The sequence below is a fragment of the Pygocentrus nattereri genome, chromosome 27 (assembly GCF_015220715.1).
Source record: "Pygocentrus nattereri isolate fPygNat1 chromosome 27, fPygNat1.pri, whole genome shotgun sequence".
NCBI classification, from domain to species: Eukaryota; Metazoa; Chordata; class Actinopteri; order Characiformes; family Serrasalmidae; genus Pygocentrus; species Pygocentrus nattereri.
Genome location: NC_051237.1, coordinates 6,965,835 through 6,983,706, shown reverse-complemented (window position 1 = coordinate 6,983,706; position 17,872 = coordinate 6,965,835). Strand labels below are relative to the sequence as shown.

The 17,872-nt window shown below is 38.4% G+C and overlaps 1 protein-coding gene across 1 annotated transcript in view; it reads right to left on the bottom strand.

Moving 5' to 3' along the window:
- csmd2 (CUB and Sushi multiple domains 2) overlaps positions 1 to 17,872 on the bottom strand; it is a 388,841-nt gene that overhangs the window by 191,270 nt on the left and 179,699 nt on the right. Inside the window, exons 6-8 of the mRNA XM_017694219.2 lie at positions 10,923 to 11,035; positions 7,197 to 7,274; positions 1,649 to 1,736 (exon numbers count right to left, since the gene is read on the bottom strand). Of these exons, the coding sequence (XP_017549708.1) occupies positions 1,649 to 1,736; positions 7,197 to 7,274; positions 10,923 to 11,035 (279 nt within the window). The remainder of the gene's footprint in view (positions 1 to 1,648; positions 1,737 to 7,196; positions 7,275 to 10,922; positions 11,036 to 17,872) is intronic.

Genomic DNA, 17,872 nt, shown 5'->3' with positions numbered 1-17,872 from the left:
GTGTGCATCTTCACTCTTCAGCAGGGTGCAAGAGTGTATGAGTGTATGAGGGTGCTGCACTCACTCCATTATCCAGCATGTCGATGACGGAGTGCTCCGGTAAAGGTGCGCAGAACGTTCTGGTAAAAAGTTTCGATTGTCTTTCACTTCCCTGCTGTGACGTGAGAGCGAGCAAGTGTGAAAGGAATTGTGCCCATTTGTCTGTGTTAGATTCCTCGGGGGTATTGCCACTGGCACAGCAGGATTACAATGACAGTCCACCCCACACCACAGGCCTGCCTGTAGTAGCACTTCGCTACGAAATGACACTGCCATAGCTCCATTTCCACTCAATTAAATGGCTCTGTGGCTCGTACTCATTGGTCTTCTCCATACACTGTCAATAGCTAGACTCGACTATGCGGATTGTGAAAGCGAGAAAATGAAAATGTATTAGAAAACGTTTGTGAATGTTGTACCTGATTACACTTATAGTGACAAACATAATGCTTTACAGGGCAGGGCTAAGGAACTCAGGCCAGATTCCTGGTGATTTCTCTGCTCAAATACACTTGATTAAACTTATCTGTTAATTATCAGGTTTAGCAGGTAAGTTACAGGGAAATGAAAACACTTGACTGGACTCACTTCTCAACCCCTGCTTTATACAATGATATAATTAAAAACAAACAAACAAACAAACAAAAAAAACCAAAAACCCGGCTGTTTCATAGACGTCGCTTTAGTAGGCCTTTCAATAGGCTTTTGATATGAGTGATGAAATAGAGAAAGAAATTGTTAATACTGGGCAGAATATATTTTTATGCCTCAGGTAATTACCATAATTAGAACCATTCTGTAAGAAGCAATTGGTCATGTGATGCAATAAATTGCCCTGTGTGCTGTAAGCCACATTTATGGAAAAGACCACCTGTGAATGTTCTGGGAGGTTGTAGTTCAGATCCATTTTATGGAAAGACCCTGGATAAACATTTCCTACTGAGGCTTGTTTATTGGTTCGTGGTAGGTAAGTCATGTGATGAAAATTCTGTCACATGACACAAAATTTAAGTACAACTATTACTTTTTGAGACAGAATGTTTCTACAACAGTTCTACCACAACATCACACTCATCAACAAACAATTTTCCACTACAGTAAAAAAAAGCCTTGATATTTGTAAATATTATTTTATAACTGCTCTAATTTCAGTTCATTTTTCTAGATGTTGCCAGTTCCCCTGGCTGCATTTCAAAGTATTGAAAATACTTGTTAGCATTTTTTGCGTAAAATTCCCTGGGTAGAAATCTGACATATATCTGTTATTACTGATGCCTGAGATACTCCTCTGTGTGTTTCTACATCTTTGCTTTTTTCTTACAGTCCCTCTCTCTCTCTCTCTCTCTCTCTCTCTCTCTCCTCTTCTTCCTTCTTTCTCTCTCTGACCTTTGAGATCCTTGTGCCCATGTTTATTCTGATCAAATATCCTGACTGAGCCTTGAGAATTAAAAGGCCAATGAGAAATTAAGCAGGTGCCAACCCCCGCCACCTCTCGCTATTCATCACACTGGCATTACAAACTCTAAATTAACTGCATTCCTCTTCCTTCTCTCCTCCCTGTCCTTTGAATGGAGTCTGTTAATCAGTAATCTATAAGCTCGTTTCTCACCTGAAGTCTGAGCCTTTTCTTTTTCCCCGGTCTGGGATCCCAGGGTCCAGACACATGTTGTGTCCTTGTGCCACACCCATCTGGGACACTACAAGAGAAAAGGAGACAGGGTACTTCACAACAATGCTTGTACTGAATACCAGCCTGTCCATACAGCATATACACTGATCATCAAAAGTTTGGAGACACCAAATTTTCATTTCAAAAGTAGTATCTGATTTTCACTGTTCATTTTCAACTATGTAAGAAAAAACATCTGTGAAGGTTTTATTAACATAAAACACTTGATAATACTTTGGGTACAAATGTGCAACACTCATTGCTTTGTGTTAATTGAAGTGTCTTCCTTGTTATGAAGCATAGATTTTACAAAGATTTTACAAGATCTAAAAAAAAACATGCTTATTTATTAAGAAATTATAGAGTGCCCTCAAACTTTTGATTAGCAGTACACATCAGTTATAGCTATACATATTAATATATTTTGTATAGTTAATTTGGTATACTTGGTTAAAGTGGGACAAATAAGCTTCATGCTGTACTGCTTTTTAAATAACAAGCGATAGTTAAATGGACCCATCACGAATAATTACCACAAGGTTCTTCAGCACTTGTTTTACTACATTAATGTCAAAACTGTGGCTGTGGTTATTATTTAAAAATGGTCTAATTTCTTATACTTAAATGAAGTATAAGGAGCAAACATCAAACAGAAAGAACTGATGGATTTTTAATACACAATAATATTGATTTAAAATCACACTGAGTTGCAGACATGGGTTTTAGGTACTGTCCCACTTTTTCTGAACATGCTAGGTAAAGCAAACCACCTTAAATTGCCCATGGTATAGTATGATCATTATTCAACATATAAAAGCTAATACTGTATGTTTTGACCACTATAACACCTAACATGTATATATACAGTATCTCACAAAAGTGAGTACACCCCTCACATTTTTGCAAATATTTTATTATATATTTTTATGGGACAACACTATAAAAATGAAACTTGGATATAACTTAAAGTAGTCAGTGCACAGCTTGAATAGCAGTATAGATTTACTGTCCTCTGAAAATAACTCGACACACAGCCTTTAATGTCTAAATAGCTGGCAGCACAAGTGAGTACACCTCACAGTGAACATGTCCAAGTTGTGCTCAAAGTATCAATATTTTGTGTGACCACCATTATTGTCTAGCACTGCCTTAACATGGAATTCACCAGAGCTGCACAGGTTGCTACTGGAATCCTCTTCCACTCCTCCATGATGACATCATGGAACTGGTTAATGTTAGACACCTTGTGCTTCTACTCCTTCTGCTTGGAGATGCCCCACATGTGCTCAATTGGGTTTAGGTCTGGAGACATACTTGGCCAGTCCATCACCTTTACCTTCAGCAAGGCAGTTGTCATCGTGGAGGTGTGTTTGGGGTCGTTATTGTTTTGGAAAACTGCCATGCGGCGCAGTTTCCGAAGGGAGGGGATCATGCTCTGCTTCAGAATGTCACAGTACATACTGGAATTCATGTTTCTCTCAATGAACCGCAGCTCCCCAGCTCTGGCAGCACTCATGCAGCTCCAGACCATGGTGCTACCACCACCATGCTTGACGGTAGTCAACAGACAGTTGTCTTGGTACTCCTCACCACGGCACCACCACACATGCTGGACACCATCTGAGCCAAACAAGTTTATCTTCGTCTCATCAGACCACAGGACATGGTTCCAGTAATCCATATTCTTTGACTGCTTGTCTTCAGCAAACTGTTTGTAGGCTTTCTTGTGCGTCAGCTTTACAAGAGGCTTCCTTCTGGAATGATGGCCATGCAGACTGAGTTGATGCATTGTGCGGCGTATGGTCTGAGCACTGACAGGCTGACCTCCCTCTTCTTCAACCTCTGCAGCAATGCTGGCAGCACTTATGCATCTATATTTGAAGCCAACCTCTGGATATGACGCTGAACACATGGACTCAACTTCTTTGGTCGACCCTGGTGAGGCCTGTTCCAAGTGGAACCTGTCCTGGAAAACCACTGTATGACCTTGGCCACCATGCTATAGCTCAGTTTCAGGGTGTTGGCAGTCTTCTTACAGCCTTGGACAGCCTTTGTCCAAGAACAACAATTCTATTTCTCACATCCGCAGAGAGTTCTTTGCCATGAGGTTCCATATTGAATATCCAGTGGCCAGTATAAGCAAATTGTACACAAACCACCAAATTTAACAGCCTTGTTTCCCATTCACACCTGGAACCTTGTAACTCTAACAAATCACATGACACCAGGGAGGGACAACGACACAATTGGGCAAAACTTGGACATTCGCTGTGAGGTGTACTCACTTGTGTTGCCAGCTATTCAGACATCAATGGCTATATGTTGAGTCATTTTCAGAGGACAGTAAATCTATACTACTATACAAGCTGTGCACTGACTACTTTAATTTATATCCAAGTTTCATTTCTATAGTGTTGTTCCATGAAAATATATAATAAAATATTTGCAGAAATGTGAGGGGTGATTTTTGTGACATACTGTACATATTTAATCTAGGATATTTCATTGCAGGCCTAATTATGCCTGTATATGTACAAACATTCAGCTACTAATGGTGGTCTCCCATAATTGATGCCTCTATGTTGTGTGGCATAGAGATGTCTGCAGCTATTGAAACTGAACAAGTGTAAATCATTCTTTTTAGGCCTACACGCATTGAGCTGATGTGTGGAATCATGTTGGATATATACCCAAAAGCACAAAGATGTGACATTTTATCACTTTCAGTAAAATGGCACCTGAACCAGAACACTCTGGGAAAGGACAGATAAGAAACAGAGAGAAGGGATTACATAAAAAAGAGAGAGTTGAAAATTGTGGTATAGTAGATCAGGGTAGATAAAAGAAGGACAGTGAGTATAGAAGAATATGGAAAGCAGAGTCAGGGTCAGGAAGCCTCAGCTGTGTTTCCTTGCAAGAATTTGGAACATATTAAAGCCCATTCTTTAAGACAGCTTTTTTACTATCAAGCCTGTTAAGTTGATATCTGGTATTCTTTCAGTCAAATGTGACAATGTTATTTTTCATAAAATTTTGCTGCACTACTAATGGGCAACACCAAATAAGCACTGTTATAAGAACCTGCCAAGAGTTCCTGAAAGCAAGTGAAAAACAGTGCCCAATTGAGTTCCATGGTCTATAATATCACAATGAAAGCATATTAATTACACTTTATCATATTTACATTTATAAGGTTTGTGAGAACTCAAAACATTAGTATATTCCTTCTATAAGGGCTCCATTTACCAAAAAATTTTGCTGAACTCACCTGGAATAACCCAAAACTTAGGAACACCACGATGCTCTTATATAACTGAGAAACAATAAACAGACTGTCCAGTGTCACCCACCCCAGACAGGAAGTGAAAATGACACAAGGGGTCAAGGAGTGTGTCCAGAGAGTGTGGGCTCCAGAGATGGGTGGCTCCAAGGCCTGACAGTGGCGGGAAAACCTGAAGTGACATGTGTTGATTGGCTGAGGCACCTAAGTGCCAGCCCTCATACATATTGATGCGGGACAAAAGGCCAAGCTTGTCAACGCTGCCGTGGAGATGCTGTTGGCCATGGCGATTGAGTCAGGAGCCCTGACAACACCCATAGCTCACACACACGTGGGAAGGCTGACATTTTCTCACAATGATGCAAAGGTAATAGAAAAGTAAATAAAGACTCTGCTCAGGCGGCCTAGAAGAGGGTGGTAGGCTGGCAAGGACTTCTGACATGCAATGCAATTACTGCAAAAGCCTTTTCTCCATCTGTTTACCAAGATTGAAAACCCTGGCTTGTTTTCATTCCTGCTCTCTGTGCCTGGGGAGAAAAGTGGCACCTCCATCTGACATTGCACAGGATGAATGATAATAATTATGATCAAGATTGGATTCATAAGTTGTCTAGTAAGGACGTATCATGGCAGAGTTGCATTTTAGGTTTTTGCATGTTGACCACAGTCAACTGAAGTCCTATTTCACCTCCTACCCCTACCACTCACCTCCTACCCCTTACCACTTAGCCCAGACCCCTCTGTTTTGCATGTTCACACCTAGGAATACGGTGTCCTGATTTTGTTGAGGTAGAGGGGTAGGGCCAAGTGTTAGAGCTTCATTGCCCTCCAAAACAAAGGTGTTTAGATGCCAAACATAGAGTTATGACAAAAAAGACAAAAAAAAGATGTCTGAGCGAGTGACCAAAGAAACACACACATGTAAGTATTTTCTCATTTAAAAATCACAAAAACTATTGTATTATTTTAGTTTATATGTCATTTAAATGTATTATGGTACTTTACTTCATAACAAGCATTAAAAATCGCTAGTAGTATGCTGATATCTTGTTAGTTACCTAGCTAAATTTCCTGTTCCAAATTAATTGGTGCAGCAGTTACATTCTGGCACCTCAGGCATCCAAACTGCTTCGCCATTTAAGGTGGAACGAGAACATTCAAACAAGAAGCTAGCTAATAGCTGACTTCAGTTTCATATTACTGAAGAATTAGGGGTGGGCAATAATAAATAACTGATCTATGGGGCAAGGTGACACTCTAATGCAAGGTGTAGGGGTAAAAATAAGAAATGGGATTGGGCCTAAGAGCAAAGTAAGTCAAGCCCAAGTAATACCCTGGTACTTTGGTTTTGATTGGTGTCTTCTATCCAGCTCTATTTGTTTAGTGGTTCTCGACCACTGGGCTGCAATCCTCAAAAATCTAGGTTGGAGTTTGAAACCTTACCCTTAAGAACTCTTCACCAACCTTCTTTAAATTTCTCCTGATTGATTACACCAGCTGTCTTCATATTTTACCTTAAACTTGCCACACCATTTTCTTTACATTTCTCCTCAAACTCACTACACTAACCTTCTTCACATTTCTCTTCTGAAATGCATTAAACCAAACTTTTATACATTTCTCTCCTCAAACTCAGTACACTAACCTTCGTCACGTTTCTCCTCAAACTCACTACAATAACCTTCTTCACATTTCTCCTCAAACTCACTATACTAATCTTCAAATTTCTCCTCAAACTCACTATACCGACATTTCTCCTCAAAGTCACTACACCAACCTTCGTCATGTTTCTCCTCAAACTCACTACACAAACTCACTTCTCCTCAAACTCTCCTAAAACCCAATACAGTAACCTTTAATAACTACATAATTTGGCTTTCAATTGAATTTTAAAATATACAGAACAAATTCCCAACTCTTAATTTAATCATTCTGTAGTTTATTTAGCTAATGATCACAAAATGTTGATACAAATATTAGGCAGCCAAGTTTTCTGCAGGGTTAGCTGCTTAGCTAAGCACTGATGCAGACTTTAGCCAGATTTCTTTTTCTTCAGCTCAGTGTTCACACACTTTACCTTTGACAGCCATTCTGTTTTAGTACACTGCAACAATATCATATAATATCACTAGTGTGAAAGATTTTATTGAAAAATAATACCTTAACAACTTTAATACAGCTCAATAAAGGCCAAAAAGGAATACCTACAGACTGAAATTTTGCTGTGGTTGTCTTTACTTGGGAGCATCTTGACCCCTCTGGACTTCAGCTCTGTCATCTTCTTCACTGCAAGACAAAAGTATGACTATTTGAATACAACGGCAAACAGCAGGGATGTAACAATACATTTTATCATATTGGATCGACTTGTATAATAGCACATTGTGTCATGTTGTAACATGAAAAACATTTTAACGAACATATTAGCTTGTGCCCAGAACATTAGATTGGGATACTATGAAGCACAGCCTTTGACTTCTTGATGTTAGATGTTTTAATAGACTGAAAATGGAAATATTAACATATGAATGTAGGGCACATTTTCAGCCACTCCTTATTTATGCTATAGGGGACAGCGAGACATAAACTAGCATGGGGTAAAATGTAATAAGGATTTTATATAGTTACTTAGGTTGAGTTAGAATAAGCTTTTATTCATGGTTTTGTACTGTGATACTTTTGTAAACAACTAATATAAACAACAAGAAAAACCTGTAGCCTCCATATAAATTGAAAAGAGTAAATTGAAATTGAAGAGAGATTAATTTTACTGATATTTGCTATTCTACTTTGTTATCAAAAATAAATTTGCCACATTTGACACTGCCTCTTTTTACTCATTACATCATTATTTTCACACATACATTTTAATGTTTTTAGGTAAAAGCTTGTCTGGTTCAAACAACATAAAACTGTTTTGAAATAACTGTGATAACCCTGGTGCACAAGACTTTTTATTGCCTGGTACAATATTACATTGTGTTAAGATTGTATGACTCTTTAGATTTTATGAGTCTTTACATTCTTAGAACCCAGTATGATGAATATAAATAATAATGATATAAGATTTACATCAAACTCTTCATATACTGTAATAATCACATAGTTCCAAGCACTGACATTTATTCAGTTGGCTAAACGGAATAGTTCCAACACACACAAACACACACACTGTACTTCTGCATTCTTCACAGCCTAATATGACACAAGTCCAGATACTAACAGAACAGACAAATTTGATGGAGGCCTGTGAAGATTGGTAAAAGAAGGAAAAAAAACAGCAAAACAGCAGGAACCAAATGTTATTTCTCAGAAAGCATGTTTTTGTGTTAGTCACATAAAAGGGTGTTTGGCTTGCCCTGAAGAACTCCATTAGTGCAAGGGTGCACCGGGGCTTGCCCTGTTTATTTGCTAGACAGAGACTGAGGCGCTTTATTAAGGCAATAATCCTCCACAGCGTAGGAGCCCGATGTTTAATTTCAGAGAGAAAATGTAATTTTAAACTGACATCCCATCACCACTGAGAGATGAAGTACTTACAAAATATCACAGTTATAACTTATCAACACACTCTTCTTTAAAGCTCTACTCAAGACCCTCATTATTCTGTCCAAATTATTTGGCCTTCCATCTATTTCAGGGGGTCATTTTCCAAAGAATGAATGTGTTGTTTCTTTCCATCTCATTAGCACTTAAAAGCAATGTCACATGCTCATTAAAAACAAACAAAAACAAGCAAATAAATCAATAAACAAAAAAAAAACCCTGCAATTTTCATCTTGCTTCTGATTTTCTTTCCACTTATAGAAGAAGTTCTTTCAATTATTCCAAATTTCTGTGTAATTAAACTGCCACAATGTAAATAAAGTCACACGAATTTAATGCTGTTGTCCAAGACAACATGGTACATCATCATGGTACATACAGTATGTCATTGACTCTGTTATATTGTATCATCAATTACACTAAAATTTTTGTGGACATCTCTTGCATTCTAAAAATATACATTCAATCACAAAAGGGTTAAAATATTAATTTTGAAGCTGCATACAAATCCTTTAAGTCTTCTTCATTCCTTAAGAGGATGTAGTCCCTCCATAGTGAGCCCTCAACATCATGAAGCCTTCTATAACATCCATCAGAGAGAAACAGAAGGCTAAGTGGCTTATTATGTTAAGAGTATCTTCTCATTGGAAATTAGCCATACTTATGGGTGCTGGGTGGAAAACTGGCAGGAGGGAAGGAGAAGGAGTGAGGCGATGAGGAGAGCAGGGTCAATGGGAAATCTAATTAAGGGCTTAGCCCTCCTTTCTCCTCTTCCTGATTTTCTAACAGTATTTATTTATCAAACTGCAGACCTGTAATCCTATCCCATCGCTCTGATCTGCTTATGGAGGAGGTGAAATTCCCGCAGATTCCGTCTTTTGTTTTCTGCAGCTGAGCGCGCTAATCCCGTTTTTCAGCTCATCCCCTTTGAGCGGAGACCTATGAACTTTGGAGTGTGATGAGACTGCAGCCAAGGCAGGGCTGCGGTACGGCATAGGGGTGTGGGGGGATGGTCAACTGCTGCTTTAATAATACTTAGCCAGGGCTATAATAGACCACTTAACAGTGATCCTCATTGTAGACCGAGGGGAGGAATTCTGAAAAGACTGTGGCTGTAAAAGTAGCTTATACTGAAACTGCTTCACTTCTAAAAGCAGTTACAAAGAAATAACCAAACACTGATGACCGGGAAAATGTGTCTGTCCCTACAGGCTCTAAATGTATTAGGTCAGGTTCCATCTGGAACAAACTGTGCAGTACTAGCTAAATGCCTATGCAAACTAAGCAATCCCGAATGGATTAGTATAGCTTAGAATAACCACTCTGCTGTAATGGTCTATATTCTTAATATTTCTTGTATTTTATACTTCCCCACATTGGTTTGCGTAAACTTGTGTCATTTTACATAGTCGTAATTGGTTTATGTAATCATAATTAATTTTTCCAAACTTTATTTATCTCCTAGAATTAACTAGGCTGTTTTTGTTCCTATGAATTAAGACTTACATGAACTCTTATTGGCTGTCCTGTATTACATCTTGCTTAAAAAGCAGTCTGGACTAAAACTAAACTGGCTAATTTGGGTAGGTGAATGTACAATACTGTGCAAAAGTCAGATCATCCTACATTTATTTCAGTCACAGTGGCTATTTGTTTTTTTTTTTTAAAAAGCTATTTGTTTTCAAAAAATGGTGAAAAAAACTTTTAACAGATAATTACACAGTACCCTCAATACTTTTTGGGAGACAGTTTTCAGTCTTTCTAAGAAATCTGAAGGGATATTATTCCACTGCTTCAAAGTTCAATCTTAGAAGTTACATTTTGTGCTTCTCATGACTGAAGTAATCTCAAACACATTCAATAGAATAGGTCTGGACTCTGGGGAGGTCACTCCATTGTTTTGAGAACACCAGCATCTTGCAAGTAACTTTTATGAGTAAAATGTAATTGAACTTTAAGTTCAGTCTGAAGGAGTTTATTAAATCTATCCCTCACACTTATTCTAACCTTAACCTCAAGGCAAAACCTGCATCCAACTCTAACCATAACCATGATGTTGTTGACAATCAACTGAACATCACCAGAAAGTCTGTTAATGTCTAAGTATCTGTAGAGCATCTATAGGTGACCATCCAAATAAAGTGTGACCCAGTTTGTAAATTAAATAAATGAATGAGCGGTGTATGTAAACATCGAGGCTATGACAACATAAAACAATAAATTCAAAATGGGCTTTTTTTACAGTTTAGTTTTCATATAGGGACTTTTGCAATATTTACATCTACATCAACTATTTCATTACAATAAAACAAGATAAATTACACTTTTAATAAGCCCTTTGATAATGTGCAAATAATTGCTTTTTCAAAGTGTCTTTGCCACTTTTACCTTGGTACTGTGCGCTGAAGCCCCTGAGCTTGTGGTTGCCATCAGTGGTAAAATGGAGCCGCAGCCAGTTCTTACTGCTAATTATGGGAGAAGGGAGGTTGGGACCCGTGAACCTGCAACACAACAAGTTCCAACATGCATCATTCAGACAGGGCAAAACAACAAGTGCAATGAACAAGCAGAGCACAAAAATCATCTGGGGCAACTGAAGAATTTTAATACTACACATGATAGAGAATAAACAGAATGTGTGTAGTGAGAAATGTGCTTAGTAAGTGTGTCCTCAAAGCGTCTCATATTACGCTTATTAATAAAAAAAAAAAGGCAATGATGAAAGTACACACACACCACAGCCAGCTATGCCTTCTTAAAAGACATGACTTTGGCAAATGTGCACTTAATTAGCATCTTCAATTTTCTACATGTGAATTGGATTTCCTCAACCATAGCAACCTTGCTCCTACCTCCTACTTCTGAGCACAAAGGATCTTAAACTCAGCAGTCATCAAAACACTTGTACACATTGAATATCAGAATTCTGGATGTATAGGTGAAGGACATGGAGGGTATTATATATATATATATATATATATATATATACACACACACACACACTCACCGGCCACTGTTCAGTTGCTTGTTAACACAAATAGCTAATCAGCCAATCACATGGCCGCAACTCAATGCATTTAGGCATGTAGAGGTGGTCAAGACAACTTGCTGAAGTGCAAACCGAGCATCAGAATGGGGAAGAAAGGGGATTTAAGTGACTCTGAACGTGGCGTGGTTGGTGGTGCCAGACGGGCTGGTCTGAGTATTTCAGAAACTGCTGATCTACTGGGATTTTCATGCACAACCATCTCTAGGGTTTACAGAGAACGGTCCGAAAAAGAGAAAATATCCAGTGAGCGGTCAGTTGTGTGGACGAAAATGCCTTGTTGATGTGAGAGGTCAGAGGAGAATGGGCAGACTGGTTCAAGATGATAGAAAGGCAACAGTAACTGAAGAATTAAGGCAAATCTGAAGGCAAAAGGGGGTCCAACCTTTTACTAAGAAGGTGTACCCGATAAAGTGGCTGGTGAGTGTAATATATATATATATATATATATATATATATATATATATATATATATATATATATATATATATATATATATATATAACTTTACAGGAGAAGGAAAAACCTACTTTACTTTAATGTAAGTCAATGGAACCAGACGTTGTTCCAAGTCATTTTGGGCTGTTTGTGACATTGTGACAACAGGCTTTTTTAAAAAAAAATTACAAAAATGGAGATACAAGGTTTGGTTCCAACAGGGCCCTCTTTGCTGTCTTCTGAGAAGTCTTTGTACTATATGTTAGAACATTGCTGTGAGGATCTGATTGCATCCAGTCACAAGAGCATTTGTAAGGTCAGGTAATGATGTTGGAGAATTGTTTTGGATCACTCCAACTCATCATCATCCCAAAGGTATTGGATGGAGCTTCATCACTCCAGAGAATGCAATTCCACTGCTCCACTACCCCTCTACTTAATATATAATGCTTCTCAAGCAGGGTAAATTCACTCGTTAGAAGGTCTGGATATTTTTGGACATATAGTATACGCTGACCTGATGTTAAAGGGCATTGTTTTCCACAGAGGGATAAAAAAGGAGTCATCACTAGAGACGACAAAGAATCTGAGAGTCTGCCCAGCAACAGCCTGTGAATGAGTAATGCAGTGAGTGCACATACTCCAGTAAAAGCCCAGCTTTAAACCAGTGCTAAGGTTCTGGGGATGACAAGAATTAGCTCTTATTATTATTAAGACAAAGCCGTTCATGTTATTGTGTGCTGCGTTTCACAATGGGACACGTTGCGAATTATTGTGGCAAACACTAAGCACATAAGCTGAAGGGAAAACAGAAAGCTGCCTGACAGAGAGACAGAGCCTGAGCCTCAACGTGTGTACCAAATGTCAGATTTGGCTCAACGAGCCCTCCGATAAGAGACAGAGAGAATAGAGCAGGATGGGAAAGGAATGAGGGAGAGAAAAGACGGATAGAGTACAGTAAATTCTTGAATTGCTCTGCTTTTCTACGAGCGCTGCCCGGCGCTGATTGTTTCTGCTGATGGTGTGGATTTCCAATCAGCCTCTACGCTCTGACTCACCGTCATTAGCTGGCACTGACTCCACCAGCGCTCATAAGAGTGATGAGAGCAGTGTCTGAATCATAGTCACAAAGACGCACTTTATCACTTCATAAGAGCTACCTCACTCACAGAGACGATGATGAGGCTGATGAGAACCGTTTTGGGAATTTGTTTGTGAAGGAATTTTGGCCTAATCAAGTGTGTGAAATATGTTCTACTGGTTATAAAGTGGGTAGTAATGTCATCAGTCACTGCAGGCTCTCATGGTGTCCTAAAAGCGGCAAGGCGGTTGAGGGATATGAAGAAAAATGATGACAGGTCAGTCTCACAAGCATGTGCACATCGCTATTTGGGTGACCAAAACGGTTCATTGGAGTATATCATAGAAAAAGCACTTTAGTTCTCTAAAGAATCTTTCAGCAGTGGTTTTCAAACGGCTCTTCAGAGACTCCTAGACAGTCCACATTTCGCTCTATCCCTACATGTTGAAAGTTAGGTTAGAAGAAAAATGAAGAATGTTTGGGATCCCTGAGGACGACTGCTTTGAAGAAACATTTTTGTAAATGATATGTTCAAGGGCAAAGAATCGTTCTAGATGCAAAATATTTCATTGACATGGGGTTGTAACTCACTCACTTACTCACTCATGTTTAGCAGGCTGGACAAAAAAGAAGGTATTATAAGTTGGTTAGAGGCTTCAGAAAAGCCACTGTACACAGACCATGATGCTGCTAAATGATACAGTGAAAGTAAGTATTCAGAAGATATTTCTGCATCAAAACAACATACAAGCTTTTTTTTTTTTTTTTTGGGGGGGGGGGGTTCCCCGTGTTGTTTGCTTTTGTGAATATCTATTGTAAAAATAAAAAATCCTTTGGTTCTCAAAATCAGCTGTGACACTGTACAGAATACTTTCCATTTTGGAGAAGCCAAAGGGAAACAGAGAGTTTCTTTGCCACATAAAATTAAAATTTTATAACTTTGTCACGTTCAGGAGGTAAACCTTTAATTCAAATTGAGCTGATTTGGGAGATGCTCCACATGAGATGAAGCACAAAACAAATGTGTGGAATGTCTTCAAGTGCAAATAGTAAAGTGTGGGCAAATGGTAATATTGGGCTTTCCATTGTGGAATAGTTCAAGTAGTGTGGAGAGTTTCATCACTTCATTCAGAGGCGAAAATGCCATGAGTGCTTCCACAAATAATTCAGAAAAGCTTGTAGACCAGTTTCAGCTCTATTCAAGCTGCTTTAGATGATTTCAATTCTTTTGACTTTTGGAGAAAAGTTCTATTAACTCTGTACAACTGAAAAATATCACATTGTCATTATTCAAAAAATGATTGAATGAATTCACTGTAATCTGAATAAATCACAAAAATGCATCGCATTCAGTGTGTAAAAGCCTTAAGAGAAGTGCTTGTATCAATGTCTCAAAGCAATGACGGGGAAGGCTGTACTTCTCAGCTGTTATTTTACTGAAGGCTGTGCTGTTTTGTAGGACCCTTCAAATGTGGCCAAGAAATATGTCATTTGTTTTTAAGATTTCCAAGCAAACAAAGAGCCATTAAGGAACCTTTCAAGAGTGTCTCTGCTATGCACATCATTGATAATGCCTGTGCTTGACCATTGAATTTTCAATTTTAGTAATTCCACTATCACATTACTTGGGGTCAATAATATCTAAGAGACTGAAAACAGCAATAAGTAGAAGAAGGTAGAATGAAAAAAAAAATAATGGGTTTACAAAATGAGTGTGAACGATGATCAAACCGCTGGTCAAGCCGCCACTCGTCGCCCAAATTTTCTCTCAACAACCACAACAGACCTTGGCAGAAAAATAGGCTCAATTTCATACTCATTTTCAAAAATAGTTTGCCTTGTTTATGTCTTGGCCACTACACAGCTCCTTCTCATAAAACCACAAAATGGAGCAAATGTGGTTATTTTTCGTGGGAGCAATTATGGGAGGCATTCTAACATGATGTGTCCACTCTCTCAGAACAAGGCTACCCACACATTAAAAGGCAGAAGGAATGACTCTCCCACAGCAGCTAAGAGGACCTGGTTTTAGCTGGAGTTCAACCACAGAAAATGAAGTGTACATTGGATGTTATCACTGCCTTGGTGACTGTGACCACAGTGCTGTACTAATGCAACAGGGAACCAGAGAATCTCATTTTAATACACATTAGCAGCTTAACCTTTTTTTCACAAGGCAAAAAATTGTCTATTTCTGTCTTTTAACATATTATTCTTCATGAACATCACTGCATTTACTTGAATATGTAAAAAGAGCATGTTCTAACAAAGTAAAAAAATTGTGTCCTACTAATTTGAACAAGAAAATACATTAATAGAAATATAGTTCATTCATATAGTTCACTCATGTCTTTTATCTTTACACTGATGAAACAAATCAATTATAAGCCCTCTGAGGCCTGGCAAGCTCCAATTCTGCATGCAGACACATTTCAATAAGACTGGCCCAAACAGCATTTTGCAGGCTTTGAACACACATTGGTGTTTACAAATGAGTATCCAAAAGCTTGTTCTCAAAACCACCCTTGAAAAAAATATATAGAAAATACATTTCATAATTAACCATGTTTTTATGTAAGTTACTGCAGTTCTAAATATAGTAACAATGTATAAGTATGAGTAACAATGTATGAGTAACAATGTAGTAATAGCTTATACTGACAATAGCATGACTGTAATGAAGACAGCATAAGGCGTAAGGCATGTAGCCCATCATTAATATATCTTTTTTTAGGAGGTTTCTGTGGTAACGCTTTTTATGAATGTCACTTTATAGATGTAAGCATCTATAAACACATTCATAACATGTTATAATGCATTCATAAGGCATCATAAACATGACTGTAAATACATGTATTTGTAAATAAATGCATTACAACATATAGCCATGCTTATTATGCATTATGAATTGTTAACATAATGCATTATAAGCACTGTTCATAAGAAATAAGAGTTGTATTTGTCCGCTTTAATTAAAGTGAAGTGTAACATACTAAATCCTCCTCCAGTGTTAAGAGTCAGGATTCAAGTAAAGCACATTACAGGCTTCAAATGTCAGAATTTAAACTAGTGCTGCCATCAGTGTTTTACTCAATATGGGAAAACACCACAGTTAGCTTGGCACTTACTTAACACTGCATATACAATAGAATGCTAGCAGAAATTAGCATTACTGTAGTGTAGTGTAGTGGTGTTACAGAATAAGGGTTTCTCATACCTGATGTTAGAACAAGTGAGGGAACAAATTACAGCACTCTACAATCTCACCTCACCCTCTCCAGGCCTTCACTCCACAGTAACTTCCCGCTCAGTTTGATGTCAACGGGGTTCATGGGAGGGGCTGGTGGGTTCTTGGTTTGCTGTGATGTATTGTAACATTTAAAGTAAGGTAAGAAAAGTGCATTATAGCACAATTGTAGGCTGGACAGCCTGTTTAAAGCATCTGAATGTTCAGGACTAAAGCCCCGAAGATGAAGCCCTAACAGCACCAGCATTGAGAAATGAAATATTGTCTGACTTCTTTGGCTTTGACAGCATAACATGTTATTAACACTACTTATAAGTCATTATATTAACAATTCATAATGTATAATAAACATATAAAGTTTATATAAAGTGTAATTCAGTGTAATTCATTTTATAGATCTTTATAACCATGTTTATAATGCCTTATCACATCCCAAGTTATAAATGTGTTTACAGATGCTTGCAAACATGACATTCATAGAAAGTGTTACCATTTTTGTTTGACAGTGACAACTTGTTTACAATAATATGTTGTGGTTTAGGCTACAGTTCTAGACATTAGAAATGATGGGCGCCATTCACTCATAGGACAAGTCAACAAGTGTCACACAGCTTCTCCAGAAGCATAGACGCTCACCTTCTCTCCCATGCCTATGTTCTCTTTGAATAAGACATTTCATGTCTAACCAATGTTGCTAGGCATGCTTTGTGACTCTGTGTCTGATGATATTGACAGTCCTCTATGCATAGATGCATCGGTGGTGTGAGTGATGCAATGCGTGTGGAACTAAGACTGTCTCCAAGGCAATTCACTTGATGGGCAGATTTACAACTCTAGTCATCTCCTCGACATGATCACACACTGAGAGCTCTTGTGACTGTCTTGTGTGTTTAAGTTCAAGCTTTTGCTGATTCCTTTCACCGTTGTTGCCTTAAAATGCTCCATGGCTAGCTCACATGCACTGGATTGGAAAAATCATTCATACAATAACTGACGGGACATGAAGATGGCGAGAACAAGATTAATCCCTTCCATAGAATCAATCACCCACAGGTCCGCCTTTACCTAAATTAGTTTTCTTCTTCAGGTTCACTTTATTTATTTATTTAAGGCTCTACCCCGCTCCTTTCCTTGGAGGTCTGCCGAAATAATGGAAGCAGCGTCGTGTTCTGACAACTTGTCACATGACATTAGCCTTGATTTACGATGGCAGCCATCGAACAGATAAAGTGAGATTCAGTTCGGATTGCATGTTTTATTACGCTGTTGTCAAACCAAACCCAATGCCGAGATTCACTAATGCAGACAGAACGGAGGGACTGCTACAGGTGAACAGGTGAAATTCACTCATCTTTTCCTAAATCTACAGTCTATATTGAAGGCAGTTATCTGCTATTTCATATTTTTATTCATCTTCCTTGGTCTCACATTCAGATACAGTACTTGCTGCTCACTTGCTGTGTCTCTATCTCTCTCACGCATCTGCGGCAACAGAAAATGCGAGCACGTTCTGGAATAAAAATAAG